Source organism: Oncorhynchus mykiss, chromosome 2, assembly GCF_013265735.2.
Source record: "Oncorhynchus mykiss isolate Arlee chromosome 2, USDA_OmykA_1.1, whole genome shotgun sequence".
Classification (NCBI taxonomy): domain Eukaryota; kingdom Metazoa; phylum Chordata; class Actinopteri; order Salmoniformes; family Salmonidae; genus Oncorhynchus; species Oncorhynchus mykiss.
In genome coordinates, this window is record NC_048566.1 from 46105833 (window position 1) to 46132114 (window position 26282).

At 42.8% G+C, this 26282-nt stretch overlaps 1 protein-coding gene across 1 annotated transcript in view; it reads left to right on the plus strand.

Moving 5' to 3' along the window:
* The window catches only part of brsk2a (BR serine/threonine kinase 2a), a 536112-nt gene extending 509830 nt beyond the window's left edge, over positions 1–26282 (plus strand). The window contains exons 15-19 of the mRNA XM_036949734.1: positions 122–170; positions 10558–10681; positions 12483–12663; positions 13290–13379; positions 25613–26282. Of these exons, the coding sequence (XP_036805629.1) occupies positions 122–170; positions 10558–10681; positions 12483–12663; positions 13290–13379; positions 25613–25635 (467 nt within the window). The 3' untranslated portion in view covers positions 25636–26282. The remainder of the gene's footprint in view (positions 1–121; positions 171–10557; positions 10682–12482; positions 12664–13289; positions 13380–25612) is intronic.

Here is a 26282-nt window from a genome sequence, read left to right on the forward strand (position 1 = left end):
AGAATTTGTTCTTAACTGTCTTGCCTAGTTAATAAAGGTTAAAAAAAATGCAACAAGCTTTTGATCCCCTCTCTAACCTTTGCGCTTTCTCTAACCTGTGACCTTGCTTCTCTCTACCCAGTTCCCACACAAGAGGAGATGTCCAGCCTCACACCAGAGTCTTCCCCAGAGTAAGTGCCTTTACCTATCCTCTTCATGTCAACACAACTCAGTCCTTACATACGACACAGTGACTAACGTAACACACACACACGCACACAAACACAGCATCACCCTGGAGTAAGTACCTTTACCTGTCTTCTCCAATTCCACACAATACAGTACACACACACACCAACAAAGTAGAGTATCAATAGATGGTCGGGTGGCCGGCACATAATTACAAATCATTTGTTAAACTGCAAATTGACCGCAATAAGCCCAAACAGATGTAATATTTGATTAAAACGCAATCATTTAAACCTTGCTTACATTTATATACAATCACGTGTTTCTCTATTATGCATTGGAATACTTGGGAACAGGTTTCCAAATTTCTCACTTGGAGCCGATATCCTGGTGTCTTTTCTGTCCAACAATGAAAATAAAATCAAAGGTTATGTGTATATATATATAAATAGAAAATACCTTAGGAGTGATAATAGAGCCCTTAGGAGCAATGTAAGAGTAAATAAAATATAAAAATGCTGTTGTATATCCTACCCTAGGAAATACAAAGGCAGCATCTCACCAGACTCATCCCCAGAGTAAGTATTCAGACTCATCCCCACTTCAACTCCCTCACTCACTTAGTACCTATTTCTCCCGGTCTCTCTCTCTCTGTCCATCACTCAGTACCTATTGCTCTAGGTCTCTCTCTCTGTCTCTCTCTCTCTCTCTCTGTCCCTCACTCAGTACCTCTTTCTCCCGGTCTCTCTCTCTCTCTCTGTCCCTCACTCAGTACCTATTTCTCTCTGTCCCTCACTCAGTACCTATTTCTCAATTAAATTAAATTAAACTGACTTTATTGACATGGCAAATTCATTATTACTTATATTGTCAAAGTATACATATCGAAAAAATAAAAATACATATTTATATTAAAGATATATATATTTATATATAAATAAATGGTGGGACCAACAGCAATAATAATAGTAGTAGTGGACATGGGATTACCATTAACTACAACAACAATATTAATGAGAACAACAATACATTAAAGCAATAGTAGTAGACCAGTGTAAACATGACTGAGAAGACACATGACATTACTTTGCACTTTTCACTGGCTGTCCCTCAGGTTGTGGCTGCCAAAACTGCACATTTGTGCTTTTGAATTATAATTTTGGTGCAGCTCTGTCTTTACCTCTCTCCTGGAGCAGAGTGAGCACAGCCTGTCCTCTCTGGGCAGCCAGGTTTGTCTGTGACGACCGGACTCTATAGTCTATTTCTCCCTGTCCCTCACTCAGTACCCATTTCTATTTGGTCTCTCTCTCTCTCTCTCTCCCTCTCTCTCCCTCTCAGGGGCTTTATTGGCATGGGAAACATGTGTTAGCATTGCCAAAGCAAGTGAGGTAGATAATATACAAAAGTGAAATAAACAATAAAAATTAACAGTAAACATTACACATACAGAAGTTTCAAAACAATAAAGACATTACAAATGTCATATTATATATATATATATATATATATATATATATATATATATATATATATATATATATATATATATATATATATATACAGTATATATAGAGTGTTGTAACAATGTCTCTCTCTCTGTCTCTGTGTGTGTGTGTGTTTGGGGGGGGGGGGGGGGGGGGGGGCTTTATTGAGATGGCACACTATTTCATCCAACAGATACGGGAGTTTCTAATATGGTCATACATTTGGCAGGAGGTTTCCAACTCAGTTTCTTGGCAGTATGCACATTGCCTGTCTCTCTTAAGAGCCAGGACTGCCTACAGCGGCCTCTCTCAATAGCAAGGCTATGCTCACTGAATCTGTACATAGTCAAAGTGTTCCCCTTAAGGATCAGACCCTTTTTTTCAATTATCGCCTAAAATGACATACCCAAATCTAACTGCCTGTAGCTCAGGACCTGAGGCAAGGATATGCATATTCTTGATACCATTTGAAAGGAAACACTTTTAAGTTTGTGGAAATGTGAAATTAATGTATGAGAATATAACACATTAGATCTGGTAAAAGATGATACAAATAAAAAACATGTGTTTTTTCCCCCCCCCCATCATCTTGAAATGCAAGAGAAAGCTTTTGGATATCAGACCGTTGGTAACTCACCAGCATTACTACCAGAAGTACGACTTTCCCGAATTGGATCCTTTGTTTATACCCCCCAGGGCAATTGAACCCAGATGCCACCGGCGGAGAAGAGGTATTCGGAGTGAACTTCTAGTCCGACTCATAAGGCCCGCACACCATCCACCGCTTCCAAGTATATTACTCACTAATGTTCAGTGCCTGGACAATAAAATAGACAAGCTCAGGGCGAGGATCTCTTTCCAGAGAGACATCGGGGACTGTAGCATACTCTCTTTCATGGAATCATGGGTCTCTCCAGATATACTGTCCCTGTCAATACAGCCAGCTGGGTTCTCAGTACATCGTGGAGACAGAAATAAAGACCTCTCTGGGAAGAAGAAAGGCGGTGGTGTATGGTTCATGATTAACTACTCATGGTGTGACTTTGATCATGTACAGGAACTCAAGTCCTTTTGTTCATCTGACCTAGAATACCTCACATCAAATGCCGTCTGTATTACCTCCCAAGAGGTTATAGTTACAGCCGTGTATATTCTCCCTCAACCTGATACCACGACGGCTCTCGAGGAACTACACTGGACTTTGTGCAAACTGGAAACCACATATCCTGAGGGCACATTTATTCTAGCATGGAATTTTAACAAGGCAAATTTGAGGAAAACGCTTCCGAAGTTCTAGCAGCACATTGCCTGTACTATTCACGCTTCAAAAATTCTCCAAATGTGTTACTCTCTCTTCCGGGATGGCTACAAGGCCCTCCCCACCCTCCCTTTGGCAAATCAGATCACGACTCTATCAGATCACGCAGACAGGGATATGTTCCAGGTTGCCTCTGAGAATAACATTGACGCATAAACGGACACAGTGACTGAGTTCATCAGGAAGGGGATGTTGTTCCCACTGTGACTATTAAAACCTACCCAAACCAAAAACCGTGGATAGATGGCAGCATTCGCACAAAACGGAAAGCGCGGGCCATCGCATTTAGTCACGTCAAGGTGACTGGGAATATGGTTGAATACCAACATGTGGTTATTACCTCCATAAGGCAATCAAACAGGTACAACGTCAGTACAGAGACAAAGTGGAGTCTCAATTCAATGGCTCAGACACGAGACGTATGTGGCAGTGTCTACAGACAATAACAGATAACACAGGGAAAACCAGCCACGTGGCTCCCAGACAAACTAAACATCGATGTGAGTAAAATATTTAACCCTCACAAGGCTGCCGGCCTAGACAGCCTCCCTAGACGTGTCCTCGGAACATGGGCAGACCAGCTGTCTGGAGAGTTTACAGACATATTGAATCTCTCCCTATCCCAGTCTGCATTTGCTTGAAGATGTCCACCATTGTTTCTGTACCAAAGAAAGCAAAGGTAACTGAACAAAATTACCATCCCTCTGTAACATTCACTTCCGTCATCATGAAGTGATTTGAGGATCTAGTTAAGGATGATATCACCTCCACCTTACTTGACACCCTAGACCCACTTAAATTTGCATATTGCCCCAATAGATCCACAGACGAAACAATCACCATCGCACTGCCTGGCGTCCTATCCCATCTGGACAAGAGGAATACCTACAGTGTGTAAGAATGCTGTTCGTTGACTATAGCTCAGCCTTCAACACCATAGTACCCTCCAGCCTCATCACTAAGCTCAGGGTCCTGGGATTGAACCCCGCCCTGTGCAACTGAGTACTGGAATCCACCCCCAGGTGGTGAAGGTAGGAAACAGCACCTCCACAACGCTGATCCTCAACACAAGCCCCATGTGATTAGCCCGCTCCTGTATTCCCTGTTCACACATGCCTGCGTGGACACGCACGCCTCCAACTCAATCATCAAGTTTGCAGACGACACAACAACAATGACAAGATTGCCTACAGGGAGGAGGTGGGCACCCTGGCAGAGTGGTGTCAGGAAAATAATCTCTCCCTGAACATCAACAAAACAAAGGAGCTGATCATGGACTTCAGGAGACACCAGAGGGAGCACGCCCCTATCCACATCGACGGGACCGCAGTGGAGAAGGTGAAGAGCTTCAAGTTCCTCTGTGTACACATCACTGATAATCTGAAATGGTCCACCCACACAGACGGTGTGGTGAAGGAGGCGCAACTTAATAGGGTTTCTACGGCCAAGTTTACACCTTCACTTTTAAAGTGAAATGTTTTGTCCAGGTAGTTGTCTAAAAGGGATTGAATTTGTTGTTGCCTAATTGTTTTTTGGTAAGTTTCCACACTACATTCCTTCCATCTTTATAATTTCTTAATATTATTCAGTTCCTTTGGCTTTGATGCCTCATGATTGAGTATTGGTCTGTTCAAGTAGACTGTGATTTTTCTGTGATCTTATAGGGGTGTCAGTGGGCTAACTGTGAACGCTCTGAGAGACTGGGTTGAGGTCAGTGATAAAGTAGTCTGTAGTACTACTGCTAAGAGATTAGCTATAGGTGTACCTACCTTAGGAGTCCCCTCAAAGTCTACAATTGACTATATACATACCCTGCTGAGCATCTGGTACATGCCATTAGCTTGATCTAGTGTAAGAGTCGGGGTTGGGCCTGTTTGCCTGCTCACGGCTGGTCGTATGAGTGACTTTCATGTTGAGGCCCTCCTTGCGGGAGTGGGGTCTTGGGGTTAGCAGAAGGTGCATAGGTCTTATTTGAGGGGGCCAATATGGGGTGTGGGAATGGTTGGTTTGCGGGGGTATTGATTGGTTGGGGGTGGGGGTGGGGATGTGGCTGGTGGTGCTGTGGTCTGGATGTAGGTCCTCCCGGCGTGGATCCTCTAGTGTAGGTCCGGTGGGGTGGTTCCGCAGGTCTGGTAGAGTGTCTCGCTGGTCTGGGCGGGGTGTCCATTGATCTGTTGCTCCTGTGTGAGGTGTTGGGGCTGCGGTTAAGGGCGATGTCCTTTAGTCACTCTCTCTCTCAATTCAATTTGGCATAGAGGACATGTGCAGGTTGGTTGGTCTGTCAGACACTGTGCCTCGTCTTATTGCAGGCAGCAATGTAGTGCGCTGCCAACCCACAGCTCTCTGCGTTTTCCCCCAACAGGATGGGTAGCTTATTCTCATCAGAGAGGTCTTTGAAACCTTCAATAACGGTTTAAAATTTAGGGAAATGACACTGTCTAATTGTTTTATATTCTTTACATGTTGACAGGAAATGTGGCTCTGTCTCCGGTTCTGCTGTGTTTAAGTGGTTGCACAGCCTTACCTCTACAGGGAGACTGCCATTCTCAATGGATTGGCTGTGCTCATTGAGCGTGTACTTTGTCAAAGTTTTTCTAAGGTTTTGATCAGTAACCATGGTCAAATAGTTTGCCATGATGTACTGTCAATTTAGGGCCAGATAGTGCTGCATTTTGCTTTGTGCTTGTGTTTCTTGTGTTGCAATTTAGTTTGTTCTGATTGATTGGATGTTCTGGTCCTGAGACTTCAGTGTGTTAGTAAAACAGGTTTGTGAACTCAACCCCAGGACCAGCTGGATGAGGGGACTCTTTTCTTTGCTCAGGTCTTGGCATTGCATGGCTTGGTAATGATTTGAGAATGGGTCACTGTATTTTAGATGTTTTCAAAATTGAATTCTGCCTGCATGCATTGTTTGTCATTTACTTCTGGACATGTAGGATTATCTTACAGAACCCTGCATGCAGGGTTTGAAAGGGGTGTTTGTCCCCTTGACTAAAATCTTGTTTTGCAAGTGGACCCCACACCTCGCTGCCATAAAGTGCAATTGGTGCAATGACACATTCAATTCGTTTTAGACACAGTTTTATAGGTATTTCAATAATAATTATTTTAATGGCATAGAATGCCCTGTGTGCTTTCCCTCTCAGTCCCTGAGATCTCTGGAAATCGTTACTTGTGTCTTTTGGGGGTTTACTGCCAGGGCCCAGGTTTGACTGTACTGTCCTAGCAAGTCCAGGCTCTGTTGTAGGACATGTTCTCTCAATTCAATTTCAATTCAATTTAAGGGCTTTATTGGCATGGGAAACATGTGCATTACCGAAGCAGGTGAAGTAGATAATGAACAAAAGTGAAAATAACAACAAAAATTAACAGAAAACAAAAAAAATACAAAAATAAAGATGTTTCAAATGTCATTATGTCTTTACACAGTGGTTCTTCCTTTAAAGGGTATGAGTTTATGCTGCGACTGTCAGTGGTAGATGGTGGCATTCTGTCATTGCACCACACTATCACAAGGGGGAGTTAGAACGCTGATCTATCGGTAGTCTAAATTGTGGCAATTTTCATTCTGAGAGTTTCTCTTCTCTGGCACTAGAGTCCTTGCATCATGCAACAACAAAAAAACTGTTGGGGGTCCTGGAGTTAAGAGAGAACTTGGGTAAATACAATGAGGGAAAAACACGTGACTCATGGACTGACAATTTTTGAAAAATAGGCACAGTGGGCTTTTGGTTTCTCGCCCTTTAAAAACGGGGGGGGGGGGGGGGGTAAAGGAGCTTGTCTGTCAGCCCTGCATTAAAGACCAAAATTGGTTAAAGAAAATTGTGATAAATAAAAATATATACCAGTTTCATTTAAGGACAAAAAAAATGACAGCTGTGCCATATAGATTGCAAAATAGTTGGGAAGAGGTTTCCGATTTACCCATTTATGAATTGACATGCAATTTTCCATTCCTCCTGAAAGCCCTAATATCTCTCCGTCGCCCACACACACTTTATACATTTGCATAATAAAGGACTTAAAGGCTAATTTAATTTGATTTTAATACTTCTGACAGCCAAAAAACTATGTACAAAAGGGAGAATAAATAAACATAAATATGGGTTGTATTTACAATGGTGTTTGTTCTTCACTGGTTGCCCTTTTCTTGTGGCAACAGGTCACAAATATTGCTGCTCTTATGGCACACTGGTATTTCACCCAGTAGATATGGGAGTTTATCAAAATTGGGTTTATTTTTGAATTCTTTGTGGATCTGTGTAATCTGAGGGACATATGTGTCTCTAATATGGTAATACATTTGGCAGGAAGTTAGGAAGTGCACCTCAGTTTCCACCTCATTTTGTGGGCAGTGTGCACAGCCAATCTTGTCTTGAGAGCCAAGTCTTCCTACGGCGGCCTTTCTCAATGGCAAGGCTATGCTCACTGAGTCTGTACATAGTCAAAACTTCCTTAAGTTAGAGTCAGTCACAGTGGTCAGGTATTCTGCCACTGTGTACTCTCTGTTTAGTGCCAAATAGCATTCTAGTTTGCTCTGTTTTTTGTTAATTCTTTCCAATGTGTCAAGTAATTGTCTTTTTGTTTTCTCATGATTTGGTTGGGTCTAATTGTGTTGCTGTCCTGGGGCTCTTTGGGGTCTGTTTGTGTTTGTGAACAGAGCCCCAGGACCAACTTGCTTAGGGGACTCTTCTCCAGGTTCATCTCTCTGTAGGTGATGGCTTTGTTATTGAAGGTTTGGGAATTGCTTCCTTTTAGGTGGTTGTAGAATTTAACAGCTCTTTTCTGGATTTTGATAATTAGCAGGTATCAACCTAACTGCTCTGCATGCATTATTTGGTGTTTTACGTTGTATACAGAGGATATTTTGCAGAATTCTTAATGCAGAGTCTCAATTTGGTGTTTGTGCCATTTTGTAAATTCTTGCTTGGTGAGCGGACCCCAGACCTCACAACCAAGGAAATATGGTTCTATAACTGCTTCAATTATTTCTAGCCAGATCCTAATTGGTATGTCAAATTTTATGTTCCTTTTGATAGCGTATATGGCCCTTCTTGCCTTCTCTCAGCTCGTTCACAGCTTTGTGGACAGTTACCTGTGGCGCTGATGTTTAGGCCGAGGTATGTATCGTTTTTTGTGTGCTCTAGGGCAATGGTGTCTAGATAGATGGAATTTGTATTTGTGGTCCTGGCAAACATACTTTTTCTGGAGCACTGTTATTTTTGTCTTACTGAGATTTACTGTCAGGGCCAGGTCTGACAGTGTCTGTGCAGAAGATCTTGGTGCTGTTTGTAGGCTCTCCTCGGTTGGTGACAGAAGCACCAGATCATCAGCAAACAGTAGACATTTGACCTCAGATTCTAGTAGGGTTAGGCCGTGTGCCGTAAACTCTTCTAGTGCCCTCGCCAGTTCGTTTATATATACACTAGCTTTCAAAAGTGGGGTCACTTAGAAAATGTCCTTGTTTTTGATAGAAAATAAAAACAATTGACCATTAAAATAACATCAAATTGATCAGAAATACAGTGTAGACATTGTTAATGTTGAAGGGGATCATCCCGGAGTTGCCTCTTCGCTGTTTACGTTGAGACGGATGTTTTGCGGGTACTATTTAATTAAGATGCCAGTTGAGGACTTGTGAGGCGTCTGTTTCTCAAACTAGACACTCTAATGTACTTGTCCTCTTGCTCAGTTGTGCACCGGGGCCTCCCACTCCTCTTTCTATTCTGGTTAGAGCCAGTTTGAGCTGATCAATGAAGGGAGTTGTACGAGATCTTCTGTTTCTTTGCAATTTCTCAAATGGAATATCCTTCATTTCTCAGAACAAGACAAGAATAGACTGACGAGTTTCAGAAGAAAGTTCTTTGTTTCTGGCCATTTTGAGCGTGTAATCGAACCCACAAATGCTGATGCTCCAGATACTCAACTAGTCTAAAGAAGGCCAGTTGTATTGCTTCTTTAATCAGAACAACAGTTTTCAGCTGTGCTAACATAATTGCAAAAGGGTTTTCTAATGATCAATTGGCCTTTTAAAATGATGAACTTGGATTAGTTAACACCACGTGTCATTGGAACACAGGAGTGATGGTTGCTGATAATGGGCCTCTGTACGCCTATGTAGATATTCCATAAAAATCTGGCGTTGACAGCTACAATAGTCATTTACAACATTAACAATGTCTACACTATTTCTGATCAATTTGATGTTCTTTTAATGGACAAAAAAAAATTCTTTAAAAAACAAGGACATTTCTAAGTGGCCCCAAACTTTTGAACGATAGTGTCTACATTCCTATTTATTGAACAAGTAAACTTTTAGTACAATAGGTGTGTGTGTGTGTGTGTGTGTGTGTGTGTGTGTGTGTGTGTGTGTGTGTGTGTGTGTGTGTGTGTGTGTGTGTGTGTGTGTGTGTGTGTGTGTGTGTGTGTGTGTGTGTGTGTGTGTGTGTGTATTGCAGTTTAGTGCAGATGTGATGGAGAAGCTGTTTAATCTCACTCAATTCTACAGTGTTCCCCTGTACTCTGATGGCCTCTGCTTAGCTGCGCTGGTCCTGCTGTTGGCCCTTTTGGAATGGAGCAGGGCCAAGTCTGGGCCCGGGGGCTTCCTCTCTGGTCTGGTAGAGGTGGTGGTCTGGGACAGGGTAACAGGCTGGACCCGGTCTAGTCTGGCTAATCCGATGGAAGTGGTGATGCTCTGGTGGTGTGCGGGGCATGTGGGGTGTGCTGGGTCTGGTGGGGCGTTGAGGGGGCCTGGGGCTCTTTGGTGGGGCTCTCTCTCTCTCTGTGTTGAGTAAGCAATGCTCAATCATGAGATTTGATACTTCATAATGGAGGTTGCTAGGCAGCGCCTGTTACTAGGCCTTTACCATCCTCGTGGCAACTGAAGCAAATAAACGCCTGGCCATTAATTACATTTTACAGAATGGACACATGAGTGCATTTAGGTGCGTGTTCTGCGGCAAATTCTCTTAACAATAGACAAACATAGGCTCATTCTGTTCAGAACATCCCAGGGTATGACACCGTGTAATATTGTAACTGTACATTAAACATAGTGATCATAAACATTGACATGAGTTTTATGATATGGAAATTTTGAAGTGCACATTTGAACTCTTTATAATTTGGCTTGCTTGTGTGACATCAAAGCAGTGTTTATTGTTATTCTCTTTAACGTCTCATCTTTCAAAATACATCAATTCCTCTTAATTTACAGCATTTCACTCAATCAGACAACAAAACAAAAGTTGCCCAATTAGTGGGAGGGATGGGGCAACTTATTTTTGCGTGAGGTGCTCAAGTTCAGAACGGCTGTCAGTCAAAACTCATACAGCGTTGTGAAGCGCAGAGCTTGAGCTCTGACGTCATGTATAGCATGTTACTTTTCCATCCCAGCGTTCCAATTCAGTGCCAAAATCTGCCATTTTCAACTGATATAGAGGTACAAGTGTAAAGGGTTAAATGTATGTCAAACATGCAAACAGTCCAAATGTGAGGTTATGAATCTTCAGCCCATAGTGATTTGTTTCAATAAAACATGTACTTTGATCAACTGTGTCAATCTGCCGTTTTCTCCCCTCCTTGCAGACTTGCCAAAAAATCCTGGTTTGGTAACTTCATCAACCTGGATAAAGAGGAGCAGATCTTCATCTTGATCAAAGACAAGCCTCTGAGCTCCATCAAGGCTGACATCGTCCATGCCTTTCTTTCGGTAGGTAAAACCTCTCTACCCCTTTCTCTCACTGTCTTTTTGCTCTCCTCCCTCTTTAGTTCCTCTCTCTAGTTACTCCTCCCTCTCTCCTCCCTCAAACCTTCTTCTCCTTGTGCCCTCTTACTCTACCTCTCCATGTATATTTCCTTCTCCTTTACTGATCTTATTTTCTGCTCTCTGCCACTTCTCATTCAGTCATTCATTCACTAAATTTTCTCACTCCTACTTTGCTTTCCCGCCTCCTTCCTTCTCTCCGGCCTCCCTTACATCTCTTCTTTTCCTCACTCTCACTCCCCTCCACTCTGCTCTCCCTCTCCTATCATTCTCTCCTCCTCTCCTCTTAACTTCTCCTCCTTTCTACAGAATGTATTCCCCATATCATTATGGATATGCTCTTTCCATGAGATAGCTTTCACTTGGATTCACCTGGTCAGTCTATGGTCCCTTATTGATGTCACTTGTTAAATCCGCTTCAATCAGTGTAGATAAAGGAGAGGAAACGGGTCTAAGGGGTTTTTAAACCTTGAGACAACGGAGACATGGATTGTGCCATTCAGAGGGTGAATGTACAGGACAAAAGATTTAAGTGCCTCTGAACGGGGTAGGGGCCAGGCACACCGGTTTGAGTGTGTCAAGAACTGCAACTCTGCTGGGTTTTTCACGCACAACAGTTTCCAGTGTGTATCAATAATGGTTCACCACTCAATGGACACCCTGCCAACGTGACACAACTGTAAGAAGCATTGGAGTCAACATGGGCCACCATCCCTGTGGAATGCTTTCGACACCTTGTAGAGTCCATACCCCAACAAATTGAGGATGTTCAAAAAAGGGGTGCAACTCAATATTAGGAAGGTATTCCTAATGTATTGTACTCTCAGTGTATATGCATATGTTGCAGGTATGTTGCAGTATAGCCCCAATACTGTAGGTCAATGGAAAACCAATATTCTATTCCTATGAGGTAGCTATTTTGTCCCCTAGTTTATGCTTGGTGTCCCAGAGAGTAGATGGACACTTGAATAGATGGAACTATACTCCTCAGCACTCTAGGATTAATCAAACTCTTGGCAGCAGTTTGGTGAAACATGACAATTTGGGTGTTGGCAGGGTTGACACTGCATTAGCCTGAAATATGCGTTCCAAATGGCATCCTATTCCTTATGGTATACTACTTTTGACAAGAGCCCTATGGGCCCTAAAGTCTCTGTGCCGCGTGTCAATCTCAGATGTACTGACGTTGTAATCTGGTTAGAGTTGAATCTGTGCTTGGTTGCATCAGGGTAATTTTAATGACGTTTTATTCAACCTGTTATTTATATAAGAGGTATGTGGCAAAAAGCTGAAAGTCACTCTCAATTTGTTATCTCTTTACTCACTTGAGCGAGTGAGTCTTTCTCTGTGACACTTTTTCTTCCTCTCTCTGTATGCTCCTCGCTCTCTATTCCCTCTCTATGATCCTCTATCCCTACTTCTTTCCTCAGGAACCACACAATCAGCCGCTCCAAATCAAATCAAATCAAATCAAATGTATTTATATAGCCCTTCGTACATCAGCTGATATCTCAAAGTGCTGTACAGAAACCTAGCCTAAAACCCCAAACAGCAAGTAATGCAGGTTCCACCTCTTTCTCTCTCCCCCATTTTTCTCCCTCTCTCACCCTCCCTCCTTTTCTTCAGTCTCTCTTTCCTCTCTCTCTTCTTGATTCGATCTTATATTTTGTATCTCTTGATTCAGAATGTCCTCTTCATAACTACAAAATAAAACAACAACAACAAAAAAGATTTATCGCTCTTCCAGATCCCTAGTCTCAGCCACAGTGTGATCAGCCAGACGAGTTTCCGGGCAGAGTACAAGTCCACAGCCGGCCCCACGGTCTTCCAGAAGCCAGTCAAGTTCCAGGTGGACATCACCTACACAGAGAGCACCACCGCCCCCAAGGAGAACGGCATCTACTCTGTCACCTTTACCCTGCTCTCAGGTACACGTACACGCATTCATGCATGCACACACACATGCACACAAACACGCACACACATGCAGGCACACTGCTGCTAGGTGTTTGTGTGTGCATGTTTACGTGTGCGTGTATGTGTTTGTGTCTTTCACAGTGTGTGTGTGCTCCATGGGACCAGATTGGAGGGAGGGGACACTTTCCCTTGTACTAATCATAGGCCATTTGGATCCCGCTGCTTCTCTGATGTTAGTGGTTACAGGAGACCGCACGCAGCCACACTCTCTTTTTCATCTCCATGATCTATCCTAACACTCTTCCCTCCTCCCCACACTAACCCCCTTGTTATCTTATTTTCTCTCCACCCTTCTCCTTTCCCGTCCTCTCCTGACCTCTCCTCTCTTGACCCCTCCTTTGTTTTTCCTTTTTATTCCTTTTATTCCTTACTTTTCCTCTTAATTTCTTTACCCTTTTTCCTCCCCTCTCTGCCTTTCTCAATTTTTCTCCTCCCCTGTTCTGCCGTTTTCATGTTCCTGTGTACAGTACCTTTGTGTATGTGAGTACAGAATGACTAACCTTGTTCTCCCCTTGTCTATTGCAATCATGTGTGTGTGTGTGTGTGCGTATTTGCCTGTTTGTGTGTGTGTGTATAGGACCCAGCCGGCGCTTCAAGCGGGTGGTAGAGACAATTCAGGGCCAGTTGCTAAGCACACATGACCAGCCGGGAGTTCAGCAGCTTTCTGGTGAGTTGAACACGCCCCCTTCCCCCCCACCAATACCCCCATCACCCTCTCTCCTACAACCCCTCACTACTAAAGCTAAGCTAGCACTCCTCCCCCACTCTCACGCCCTTTCCTTCCCTTTCACCCCCTCTCTGCTACAGCCTCCATATATTGCATGGCCCTCACTCCACCAAGTATGGGTAGAGTTTGCTCCATAACTACTGATCTAAGGTCAGATGTTTTTTTATGGTCCCTTAATTGTTATAAAGGATCAGGGGTAGGGTAATCTGATCTTGAGCCCTAATTGCCACTGCTCCACGGCTCCTCACCATGGTAATGTCAAAGCAACCACAATGCACCTCAATGAATTGCACTGCTACTACATTGAGATGTAGAGGGGTCACACTCTCTAGCTACCGCTATCTTTTTTAAACCCTTGTCACTCAAAATCCATACCTCTTGTAACCATTTTTGCTGCCCATACCTGCCATTGACTAGACCACAGCTATCTGGTTAGACAGTGAACTTAGAGAACAGGTCAATTTAATCCTGGTGCTAGGATCTCCTCCTCCCTCATCCAGAGAGGTTTTACTATGCCCAAAATATGTCAATGAAAACAAGCCCACGAAGTGAGGAATTTGTATGGAGGTCAATGAGAGAGTGTCAAATTTGGTCAACAACAAATGTAATTGCTCATTTGCTACATGAGGCTTATTTGATTGAATAGAAGTTTAGTAATGGTTAGGTTGTTACGAATACACGGATATAGTAAGTGGACGCACGTGACATTTCGGCAACATACAGTAGTTGTCATAGAAATAGATAGAGGACTCATCATGGATATAACCCATTTTAGCATGGACATTGCCATTGAGGGCTTCCACCATTTTAAAGCTGTCAACTGGGTGGGAGTTCCAATGAGTTGGGAGCAATCCGCCAAAGAAGAAGAAAATAATCACCTGATTAAAAATGGAGATGGCACTGCCCATGCTGTCACATATGCTAAAATGGCACAGATGAGACCTCTATCTATCTCTATGGCCTGTTGTTCTAACGCATATCTGCCTTCTTAATGGCCCCACCTGATCTCGTCTCCCCCTGTTTTTCCATTGTTAGAGCGGTCACTTGAATATCTTGTCAATATATAATAGACAATCTTCGCTCATCTCTTGTTTTATCCATGAGCCATTTAGCCAATAATAAGTCATCCTGTCCCAAAGTGCCCACCACATAGATCTCTTATAGACAATAGAGATGTCTATAAAGATTGAGAGAACAAAAAAGGAAGAAAGTAAAAGACTCTGTCCTCCTACTCACCCTCCTCATGGCCTTCCTCATGTCTTATCCATCCATCTATCGCCGTCTCTCGTGTGTGTGTGTGTGTGTGTGTGTGTGTGTGTGTGTGTGTGTGTGTGTGTGTGTGTGTGTGTGTGTGTGTGTGTGTGTGTGTGTGTGTAAAACATAGTATCACAGTTTGACTTAGAAATTGAATGTTTTGTCCACGTTTTTCCAAACGTCTATGGGTGAGGTCAAGGCAAATGTTGGTTTTTGACGTTTAGGTTGAGACACTGTTACTAAACTCAGCAAAAGTGAAACCAAAAACACTGCAGTTGGGCTGGGAGTTTCACATTTCGTTAAGGGTTAAATTATGGAAAAATAGAAGAGGCAAGTGGAATGGGGAGAAATGCATTAAAGACCATAATTGCTTAAAGGAAATTGTGATTAATAAAAAAGTATTCCAATTTCATGTAAGGACCAAAAAATTGACAGCTGTGAACCCTAAGTGTTGTGGTGCATTAGTTTACTTCAATTAGGGGTAGGGGTAGGGGAAATACATTTACAGAAATTTCTAAACTTGTTTTCGCTTTGTCATTATGGGGTATTGTGTGTAGATTGATGAGGGAAAAAATTAATTTAATCGATTTTAGAATTCAAAAAGTCAAGGAGTCAATACTTTCCGAAGGCACGATATCTATTTTATTTATATATATTTCCCCCAAAAGATATATGGGGGATTGGAAATGATGCAGACAATTACATTAATGGAAGCCACAATCTATCTGCAAATATTTAAGCTGATCTACCCCCTAAAAATACATGTAGAAAAGTTGAAGTTAAGGTTTGGGATATGGTTAAAATGGGGTCGTTTAGGAATTTATTCAGAGTGGTTAAGATAAAGGTTAAAGTTTGGAAAAGTTTTAAAACAGAAAAACAAATAACTATTGCCTAGCACTGAACACGCAACCTTTGGTGCCAGAGAGCAGCTTTTTTACACCCATCCACCATCCCCTAGCAAGCTGCCAGCCTACTTGAAGGTAGTAGTGCTCACCTTTGCCCATAGTGGCCGGTTTTGATGGCAATTCTAGACGTTCTTGGGACCTGGATGGTCATCTAACTTTGACTTCAAACTAGAGCAATCTCCCTGGTGTGTATTCCTTGTTCGCCATCCTCCTGATACCAGTACCATCTGCTGGCCAGACAGAAATACCACTAACATGTCTCTTATGAGTTCACTTACATTTTTTGGATGTGTACTACTATTTTAAATGTATTCTAAGTAACTAATTCTGCACCTATACTAACATTTTAACAATCACTGAATCAATACGTTAAAAGGAGGAGTGGTAGATGTTGAAAATGGTTAAGTGTTGAACAGTGAGAGTTTCCCTGTTTGTCTGAAATCCGAAGTCAGATCCTTTGGTATCTATGATTGTGTTGATAAATGAATTTGCATATTGATATATTGCTACATCTGGCTGATATTAGGAGTTTGAGACCAGGCAGTCACCCTTCAGCCCATCCCCATGTAGATATATCATGTCCACTGCAACTCACTAAGCTTTATATTTTTTTGTCTTTCATTCCTCTCTCTCGCTCTCACACACAAACAGTATGCACGTGCAACACAAACACAACGACATGCCATTCAAGAGTATTGGAACAGAGCCACTGTTCATTGTAAGGTGGAATGTCGTTAAGGCGAGTTGGTGTTATCAGTGGACTCTTAGAAAAAAGGTTCAGAAAGGGTTCTTTGGCTGTCCCAATAGAATAAACCCTCTTTGGTTCCAGGTAGAACCATTTTGGGTTCCATGTAGAATCCTCTGTGGAAAGGGTTTTACATGGAACCCCAAATGGTTCTACCTGGAACCAACAAGGGTTCTTCAAAGGGCTCTCCAATGGGGATAGCCGAATAACCCTTTTAGGTTCTAGATATAACTTTTTTTGCTAAGGGTGTGTCTTCTGATTTAGTATACTTTTTGTATCATTAGTAATTCAATTGTTATCCCTGTCGCACCTGAAACATCTCAGTGTTTAGAATGCCAGCTGAAAACTTACCTTGAGGTTAACATGAGTAGATTTGATGTCATAGGCCAAAAGCCTGTGTGTGTGTGTGTGTGTGTGTGTGTGTGTGTGTGTGTGTGTGTGTGTATATATATATATCCTCTCCATCCCAAACAGAGAGAGTGTGGAAGTATTTTGGAGTGACTCAACATCTCTCCCTTCTGTTGACCCCCAGTGCACGGGCACTCTTGTCAACTTCCACTTAAAGTAGACTTTACTTTGACACCTTTCACATCTGGTGCTACCAACTCTCTCAAGTAAATGCACTCCCACTTTTCTAGTCATCGCACACACTTATAAAACTCTTGGAAGAACTGATTTCATTTAACATTAAGCACAGATAGTAAAATACTTCAAATTGTACAGGATGCGAAAAGATGACTGACATTTCGACTCTCAGGAACACGTCAGTAATCTGTCCACATCCTGTACAATGGATTAAAGTGAGCAAAAATAATGTGGAGTACTCCAACTCCTTTTTACCTCAAATTAGTCATTTTTTACGTTTTTCTTGGTAAGCCATTCTTAGAGAAATAGTACAATTAAAATAAACAATTAATCTAGAATAAAGACTATTGTCATGGATTTTTGCCAGCACTTTAAAAGCAGCATCCCATAGCAGGGGTTTTACTGGACTTAGGACCAAATGGCACCCTATTTCCTATTTATTGCACTACTTTTGACCAGGGCCCATAGAGTGCACTATATGGGGAATAGGGTGCCATTTGGGACTCAACTAAGGTGTAGTAGAGCCACTGGGTCAGTGGCACTATCTGAAGTGGCAGGGGCCAGTAATTAGCAGAGAACTTGGCTTTGCATAACAATAGGTGCAGGACAAAATACTTCATTAAGGCAGCTCGTTATGTCTATTAATCACCAATAAGAGCAGTCTCGAGGAGTGTGTGTGTGTGTGTGTGTGTGTGTGTGTGTGTGTGTGTGTGTGTGTGTGTGTGTGTGTGTGAGTTTGCGTGCATGCATGTGTTTGCATGCTTGTGTGTGTGTGTGTGTAGCATACCTGGCAGGGATTTAATGTGTTTCTCAGAACAGAGGGTGATAAAAGGGGGAAAAGGCAGAAGCCTCTAATGTGCAGCGTTGAGTAACCGGGTGCTAGCCGACTAGTGACAGTGACTAAGTTCAGGGCAGGATTCTGGGTGGAGGCTGTCCCGTCGATGTGGATGGGGGAGTGCTCGCTCTGTTGTCTCCTGAAGTCCACAATCAGCTCCTTCGTTTTGGTGACGTTGAGGGAGAAATTATTTTCCTGGCACCACTCCACCAGGGCCCTCACCTCCTCCCTGTAGGCTGTCTCGTCATTGTTGGTAATCAGACCTACTACTGTTGGGTCATCTGCAAACTGATGATGAAGTTGGAGGCGTGCGTGACCACGCAATCAAGGGAGAAATGGAGTACAGGATGGGGGTGAGCATGCACCCGTGTGGGGCCCTGTGTTGAGGATCATCTTAGCGGAGGTGTTGTTGCCTACCTTCACCACCTGAGGGAGGCCCGTGAGGAAGTCCAGAACCCAGTTGCACAGGGTGGGGTTCAGACCCAGGGCCCCAAGCTTAATGATGAGCTTGGAGGGTACCATTGTGTTGAAGGCTGAGCTGTAGTCAATGAACAGCATTCTTACCTAGGTATTCATCTTGTCCAGATGGGAAAAGGCAGTGTGTAGTGTGATGAAGATTGTATCATCTGTGGATATATTGGGGCGGTATGCAAATTGAAGTGGGTCTAGGGTGTGAGTGGTACGGGATGATAGTCATTTACAGTGCCTTGCGAAAGTATTCGGCCCCCTTGAACTTTGCGACCTTTTGCCACATTTCAGGCTTCAAACATAAAGATATACAATTGTATTTTTTTGTGAAGAATCAACAACAAGTGGGACACAATCATGAAGTGGAACGACATTTATTGGATATTTCAAACTTTTTTAACAATTCAAAAACTGAAAAATTGGGCGTGCAAAATTATTCAGCCCCTTTACTTTCAGTGCAGCAAACTCTCTCCAGAAGTTCAGTGAGGATCTTTGAATGATCCAATGTTGACCTAAATGACTAATGATGATAAATACAATCCACCTGTGTGTAATCAAGTCTCCGTATAAATGTACCTGCACTGTGATAGTCTCAGAGGTCCGTTAAAAGCGCAGAGAGCATCATGAAGAACAAGGAACACACCAGGCAGGTCCGAGATACTGTTGTGAAGAAGTTTAAAGCCGTATTTGGATACAAAAATATTTCCCAAGCTTTAAACATCCCAAGGAGCACTGTGCAAGCGATAATATTGAAATGGAAGGAGTATCAGACCACTGCAAATCTACCAAGACCTGGCCGTCCCTCTAAACTTTCAGCTCATACAAGGAGAAGACTGATCAGAGATGCAGCCAAGAGGCCCATGATCACTCTGGATGAACTGCAGAGATCTACAGCTGAGGTGGGAGACTCTGTCCATAGGACAACAATCAGTTGTATATTGCACAAATCTGGCCTTTATGGAAGAGTGGCAAGAAGAAAGCCATTTCTTAAAGATATCCATAAAAAGTGTCGTTTAAAGTTTGCCACAAGCCACCTGGGAGACACACCAAACATGTGGAAGAAGGTGCTCTGGTCAGATGAAATCAAAATTGAACTTTTTGGCAACAATGCAAAACGTTATGTTTGGCGTAAAAGCAACACAGCTCATCACCCTGAACACACCATCCCCACTGTCAAACATGGTGGTGGCAGCATCATGGTTTGGGCCTGCTTTTCTTCAGCAGGGACAGGGAAGATGGTTAAAATTGATGGGAAGATGGATGAAGCCAAATACAGGACCATTCTGGAAGAAAACCTGATGGAGTCTGCAAAAGACCTGAGACTGGGACGGAGATTTGTCTTCCAACAAGACAATGATCCAAAACATAAAGCAAAATCTACAATGGAATGGTTCAAAAATAAACATATCCAGGTGTTAGAATGGCCAAGTCAAAGTCCAGACCTGAATCCAATCGAGAATCTGTGGAAAGAACTGAAAACTGCTGTTTACAAATGCTCTCCATCCAACCTCACTGAGCTCGAGCTGTTTTGCAAGAAGGAATGGGAAAAATGTCAGTCTCTCGATGTGCAAAACTGATAGAGACATACCCCAAGCGACTTACAGCTGTAATCGCAGCAAAAGGTGGCGCTACAAAGTATTAACTTAAGAGGGCTGAATAATTTTGCACGCCCAATTTTTCAGTTTTTGATTTGTTAAAAAAGTTTGAAATATCCAATAAATGTCGTTCCACTTCATGATTGTGTCCCACTTGTTGTTGATTCTTCACAAAAAAATACAGTTTTATATCTTTATGTTTGAAGCCTGAAATGTGGCAAAAGGTCACAAAGTTCAAGGGGGCCGAATACTTTCGCAAGGCACTGTAGTTAAATTACCTTTGCTTTCTTGGGTACAGAAACAATTGTGGTGCAGGGCTCTCTAACCCTGTTACTGGAAAGCTACCTTCTTGTCAGTTTTCACTCAAAACCCATCTGTAACAAACCTGATTTAGCTTATCAACCAGCTAATTATTAGAATCAGGTGCATATATTCAGGTTGGAGAAAAAACCTACCAGATGGTGTCTCTCCAGGACCAGGGTTGAAGAGCCCTGCTCTAGTGTGCATCCACTCAGTTAACTGTTCCAAGTTGTAAAATGTTCAACCTAGAGATTTTTCAAACTATTGCCTCAATATTTTGGAGTGACTCGGGCTTTCTGTAATAGGGGTTGGAAGACAGTCTGAAACTGTGTTACTGAAGTCATAAAAGGCTAGTGAAAGTTAGTGTCCTCCCAGGTTTTAGAGCCTAGTATAGTAGCAGTGTGTGTGTGTGTGTGTCCTTCAGCCTGCTTCACAGTATATGGCTGTCACAGTTGTGTCTGGCTCTAAAAAGTTAGTGGTGCAGGGTTTTTAGAAAACTACATAAAAAGGCCCACTAACACCGGCCTGAATTGCCAACTTTTAAGTAGTTTTGGAGATCATTCCACATGAGGCGAAAAAAAGCAGATTTCACTAACTCTTTGGAGATTGAAGGGATCTCCAGGGCACAGGAGGTTGGTGGCACCTTAATTGGGGAGAACGAGCTCATGCTAATGACTGAAGCGGAATTAGTGGAATGGAATCAAATACATGGTTTCCATGTGTTTGATGCCATTCCTTTTCCTCCGTTCCAGCCATTATTATGAGCCGCCCTCCCCTCACCAGCCTCCACTGCTTCAGGGGTAGCCGTGTCTGAGTCCGGGTCTGGTAACTTATACGTCTGAAGGTTAACAATTTTATGCAAGAGGACTTTATAGGCAAAAAGAGAGCAATGCATCAAGACTTCATTAGAGGGCAAGGTTACGTTTTGATACAAATTGCAATGATGTGTGCCGAACCTATCACTCCTAATAAAGCACTATGACAAACTGTGTCCAATGGCTTCAATACAGTGGCAGCTGCATTCATACAGATGATTTCGCCATAGTCAATTACTGGAATGAATGTTGACTGAATTATTTGTTTTCTGCTATTTAACAGAAGACAGGGCCTGTTTAACTAATTCATCAACATGCTTTTTGAAAGATAGATTTTCCATCAACTCAGATTCCCAGATATTTATAAGCGGGGACATGATCAATGAGGTCACCTTCCAAAGTACGAATACATTTTTACGTGATTTGGAAAATAACATGTACTTGGTTTTACCTGCAATAAGTACTAATTTCAAGTCAATAGATGCTTTCTGCAGGGCAATAAAGGCAGATTGAAGCTCTGACAGAGCCTGGTCAGCTGTGGGAGCAGTAGAATACACCACCGTGTCATCTTCATGCATGTGAAAGTAATAACAAAATATGAACTGTTAATGTAAATAGTGGAAAGAACTGGACCAAGATTCGATCCCTGTGGGAAACCCCTGAATGTTAAAACCAGCTACACGTACAACCATATAGACAAACATTGGCAGTAGAATGGCCTTACTGAAGAGTGACTTTTCAGTGACTTTCAACGTGGCACCGTCATAGGACGTCACCTTTCCAACAAGTTAGTTCGTAAAATTTCCACCCTGCTAGAGCTTCCCCCCGGTCAACTGTAAGTGCTGTTATTGTGACGTGGAAACTTCTAGGAGCCACAACAACTCAGCCACGAAGTGGTAGGCCACACAAGCTCACAGAAAGGAACCGCCGAGTGCTGAAGAACATAGCGCGTAAAATAAATCTGTCCTCGGTTGCAACACACACTACCGAGTTCCAAACTGTCTCTGGAGGCAACGTCAGCACAAGGACTGTACGTCAGGAGCTTCATGAAATTTGTGTCCATGGCCAATCGGCCACACACAAGTCTAAGATCACCATGTGCAATGCCAAGCGTTGGCTGGAGTGGTGTAAAGCTCGCCGCCATTGGACTCTGGAGCAGTGTGAATGGAGTGATGGCAGTCTGACAGACACATCTGGGTTTGGCAGACGTCAGGAGAATGCTACCTGCTTGAATGCATAGTTCCAACTATAAAGTTAGGTAGGGGAATAATGGTCTTGGGCAGTTTGGGGAAGGCCCTTTCCTGTTTCAGCATGACAATGCCCCTGTGCACAAAGCGAGATCAATACAGAAATGGTTTATTGAGATCTGTGTGTAAGAACTTGACTGGCCTGCACAGAGCCCTGACCTCAACCCCATCGAACACCTTTGGGATGAATTGTAACGCTGATTGCCAGCCAGACCTAATCGCCCAACATCAGTGCCCAACCACACTAATGCTCGTGGCTGAATGGAAGCAGGTCCCCGCAGCAATGTTCCAACATCTAGTGGAAAGCCTTCTCAGAATAGTGAAGGCTGGTTATGGCAGCAAAGGGGGACCAACTCCAGATTAATGCAGAGAGGAGCAGAAATCTGCAGCAAGAAAGGATCAAGCAAAGGTGTCTAGAAAGGTGTCTAGCACATCAGAAGAAGACATTTGTTGAAATGAAAACACAGATTAACTAGAAGTTGACAGAACTTTCATCAAGACAACTAGAGGCTGATACAACTTGCTTAGGTAGGGAAAGAGAGGAATTTCCATATTTTGGTGCGTTAACTGTTTTCCAAAATTTAGATGGATCACCGGCAGTCGGAGATAGAACTTAAAAAGTAGAAGTTGACACAACTTCCATCGAGGCAACTAAATTCTGGGAGAGGGGCATGCAGTCAACTGGCTAACCAGGGTCAATTAAACCACAATTTATTTCAAATAAAAAGCCCACCGACATAAAATGCTGATTAAAAGCATCACTTATCTAATTTTTCTCAGTAATGGTGCCAGAGTCTTAAACAACTTTCTTAGGCAGGGAAATAGGAATTTCCATGCTTCAGTGCATTAACTGTTTTCCAAAATTTAGATGGATCACCAGCAGAGTCATAGATTGAAAAAAATATCTAGATGTAACTTTATTGAGGTAGTGCATCTACAGAGTCAGTTTTTCTAGCCTTGGACCAGACGTGATTACTCATCAGAAGATCTGAAAGTTTTATGGAGAACCAAGGATTTGTTAAATTTTTTTACTCTAAGGCGTTGGCAGTGTTTGTTTGCCAGAGGGATAAAAATAGATGAGAACAATTCTAGAGCTAATTTAGGGTCAAGCATTCAGCTGTCAGAGTAAAACATATCATAGAGAAAAATGTTTAAAATTAGTGTTAATGTGTTTGGTATCTCTAATACATGCAATAGAACAGTGATCACTGAGATCATTAGCAAATACTTCACTGTACTTGTGGGCGATATTTATCAGAATCAGGTCAATCAGCAATACGTTTGCTGGATTTTTTATATTAATCTGGGTGGGTTTTGCAATCAGTTGAGTTAGATTAACGTCATGACAAATATTGTTAAAATGGTCTGAGCCCGGGGTAAGCTAATCTAAGTTAAAATCCATAGAGTCGACTAATTCAGATGACAGAAATGGGGGGGTGGGGGGAGTTAGCTAGCTACTCTGGATAAAGTCAGTCATGAGAATATGCTGATCATATTTAGGTTATAATAGTTAAATGTATCATTGGTCTGCTTTTTTAAAATGACTTTTTAACCCTAATTGGAGGTTACAGTCTTATCCCATTACTTAAACTCCAGCACGGACTCTGGAGAGGCAAAGGTCGAGAGTCATGGGTCCTCTGAAATACGGCCCTGCAAAGTCGCACTGCTTCTTGACTCACTACTCGCTAAACCCGGAAGTCAGCTGCACCAATGTGTCGGAGGAAACACGGCACAACTGGCGACATGCATCTGCCTGGCCCGCCACAAGGAGTCGCTAGAGTGCAATGGGATAAGGACATCCCGCCCCTAACCAATTGTGCGGCGCCTTATGGGTCTCCCGGTTGCAGCTGGCTGCATCACAGCCCAGGATCAAACCCGGGTCTGTAGTGACGCCTCTAGCACTGCGATGCAGTGCCTTAGACCGCTGCGCCACTCAGGAGGTTTCAGGTTGAATTTTTACTGATGATAATACCCACGTCCAATTTCGAATCACTTGAGCGATCTGGCTAAGGATAGCACTCAGTATAGCTTAAAGAGCTGGATTTGCTAATACGTTACAAAACAATACACTGCAGTTGTTCAGATAGCGTTTGTGTTTTATATTAAATTATATTTTTCGAATAAAAGATTGATTCAGGCTGTCATTCGCTGGCATGCTTCGGAATGTTGATCACGTGATCACCTATTTTGTTAAACAACTGCTAAAATATGAAATATTGTATTTATAATTACCATTGGATTGTACTGTATATGGTAAATAGCAGTCCAAATTGTTGCTTTCTCTATAATGCTCCAATCTTTACCACTGACCTAAATTGACCTACATCCCGCTTCTCATTGGCTAGACCTGACAGTGATATCATATTGTGGTGTCTTTTATATGTTGAACACACACACACATTCACCCGACGTGGCTGTCACAGTGGCCCTCACCCTCCCTCCATCTCTCTCCCTCTTTCTCTTCCCCACCTTCTGTCAGTCTCTCTAGCCTCCTCTTCTCACATAAACCCTAATGTTCATTGTTGGTTCTCTCTCTCTTCCTCTCCCTCTCTCCCCGTTTTCTTTGCTTCCCGTTTGTGTACCTAGGTAGCCCCTTGAATAACTTCTTTGACGTAATTGAAAAACTTTTTTCAGAGGAGAAGAACGGCCAGGTGCCTCACCACCAACCCCCCGCTACCCCAACCACCCGACATTGCTCCTCTTCCATGCGAGAAGATACAAAATGTCCGCCCGCCACGGGCCGAGACAGAGTCAGGATGGCGTCCATTGGGACACTGGAGGAATCCTAGACCAGGAAACTGTAGTAGCATTAGAGCCAAAATGTTAGTTAGAGCTAAGATGAAGCATTAAAGATCCAAACCCGAGTATCACTTTACCCATTCTTATCAGGGGTTTTGGAAAAGTGGTCAGAGACTTGACAATGAAATTGCTAGCAGTACTGTAACTGAACATACCCTCTTTGGACTCAATATACTTTTTGTATGAAAGAATGACTGTATAGAGAATTTGAATCAAACAGATATTTTACCAAACCCACACACACAATCTCCCCTCATCTTAACACACACACACACACACACACACACACACACACACACACACACACACACACACACACACACACACACACACACATCACCCCATCTAAGCGTCCGTGGCATTTTGTGTGCTCTCCCTCCCCCACTCTTTTGATCACATATTGGCACTGTTCCAAATATAAATACATCCTTGAAGTAATCACAGATCTGAATAGGTTAGATTGGTGAAAGTAGTAGGGTGGTAACCTTGCTTACATCTATCCAATCACTGTGCTTACCTCAAGGAAACGAGGAAGGAAGGATCCATTTCTGTATTTAGTACAGGGCCATTGTGTTCTCTCTCCTCTGCTCACCTGTGTGATGACTTGACTTGTTTCTACTACCAGGAATTATCCAGAAAACCTATTAGATCCTCCTCCTGCCTCCCTGCTCCACTCCGCCTATCCTCTTCCTCCTTGGCCATCACTTCAACCCCACCGTCTGCACACCAAGAGATGGACATTTGTTGACGGAGTTGGGGACCGCTTTTCAAGGGGCCTCCTTCGCTACCCCGAGCAGCAGTCCCCGAGGGAGAAAACAGCAATCCATATCCCTCCGATACACAAGCATGTTATACACATACAAATGCACACACACACACACACTTTTATGCCTTCACATGTATATACACACACACACCTTGAGATTATTAAGCATTTAACACCCAAACACACAATCTCATTACACAAATAAAAACACGCTCCCCTTCTCACACACTATTGCACAGTATTTATAGACAAACTCTGGGATGTAATAAGAACAAAGAATAAAAAAATGGACAGAACAATGAAGTGACCAAAAGGAGAAGCGAAGGAGGATGAGTTTGTTGATCTACTGTAGTATCAACATCCGACGCGGACGCTTGCTGGATTGTATCGTTTCTCTTTATAATGTACTTCCTCTTTCTTCGTGAAGAAACTGGATTTAAAAATACTAAATGGACATTTATTAGACTCAATACCATTGCTGCAAATTGACTGGAATTGCTATTTCAGAAAGCAAGGGGTGTATGCAGTA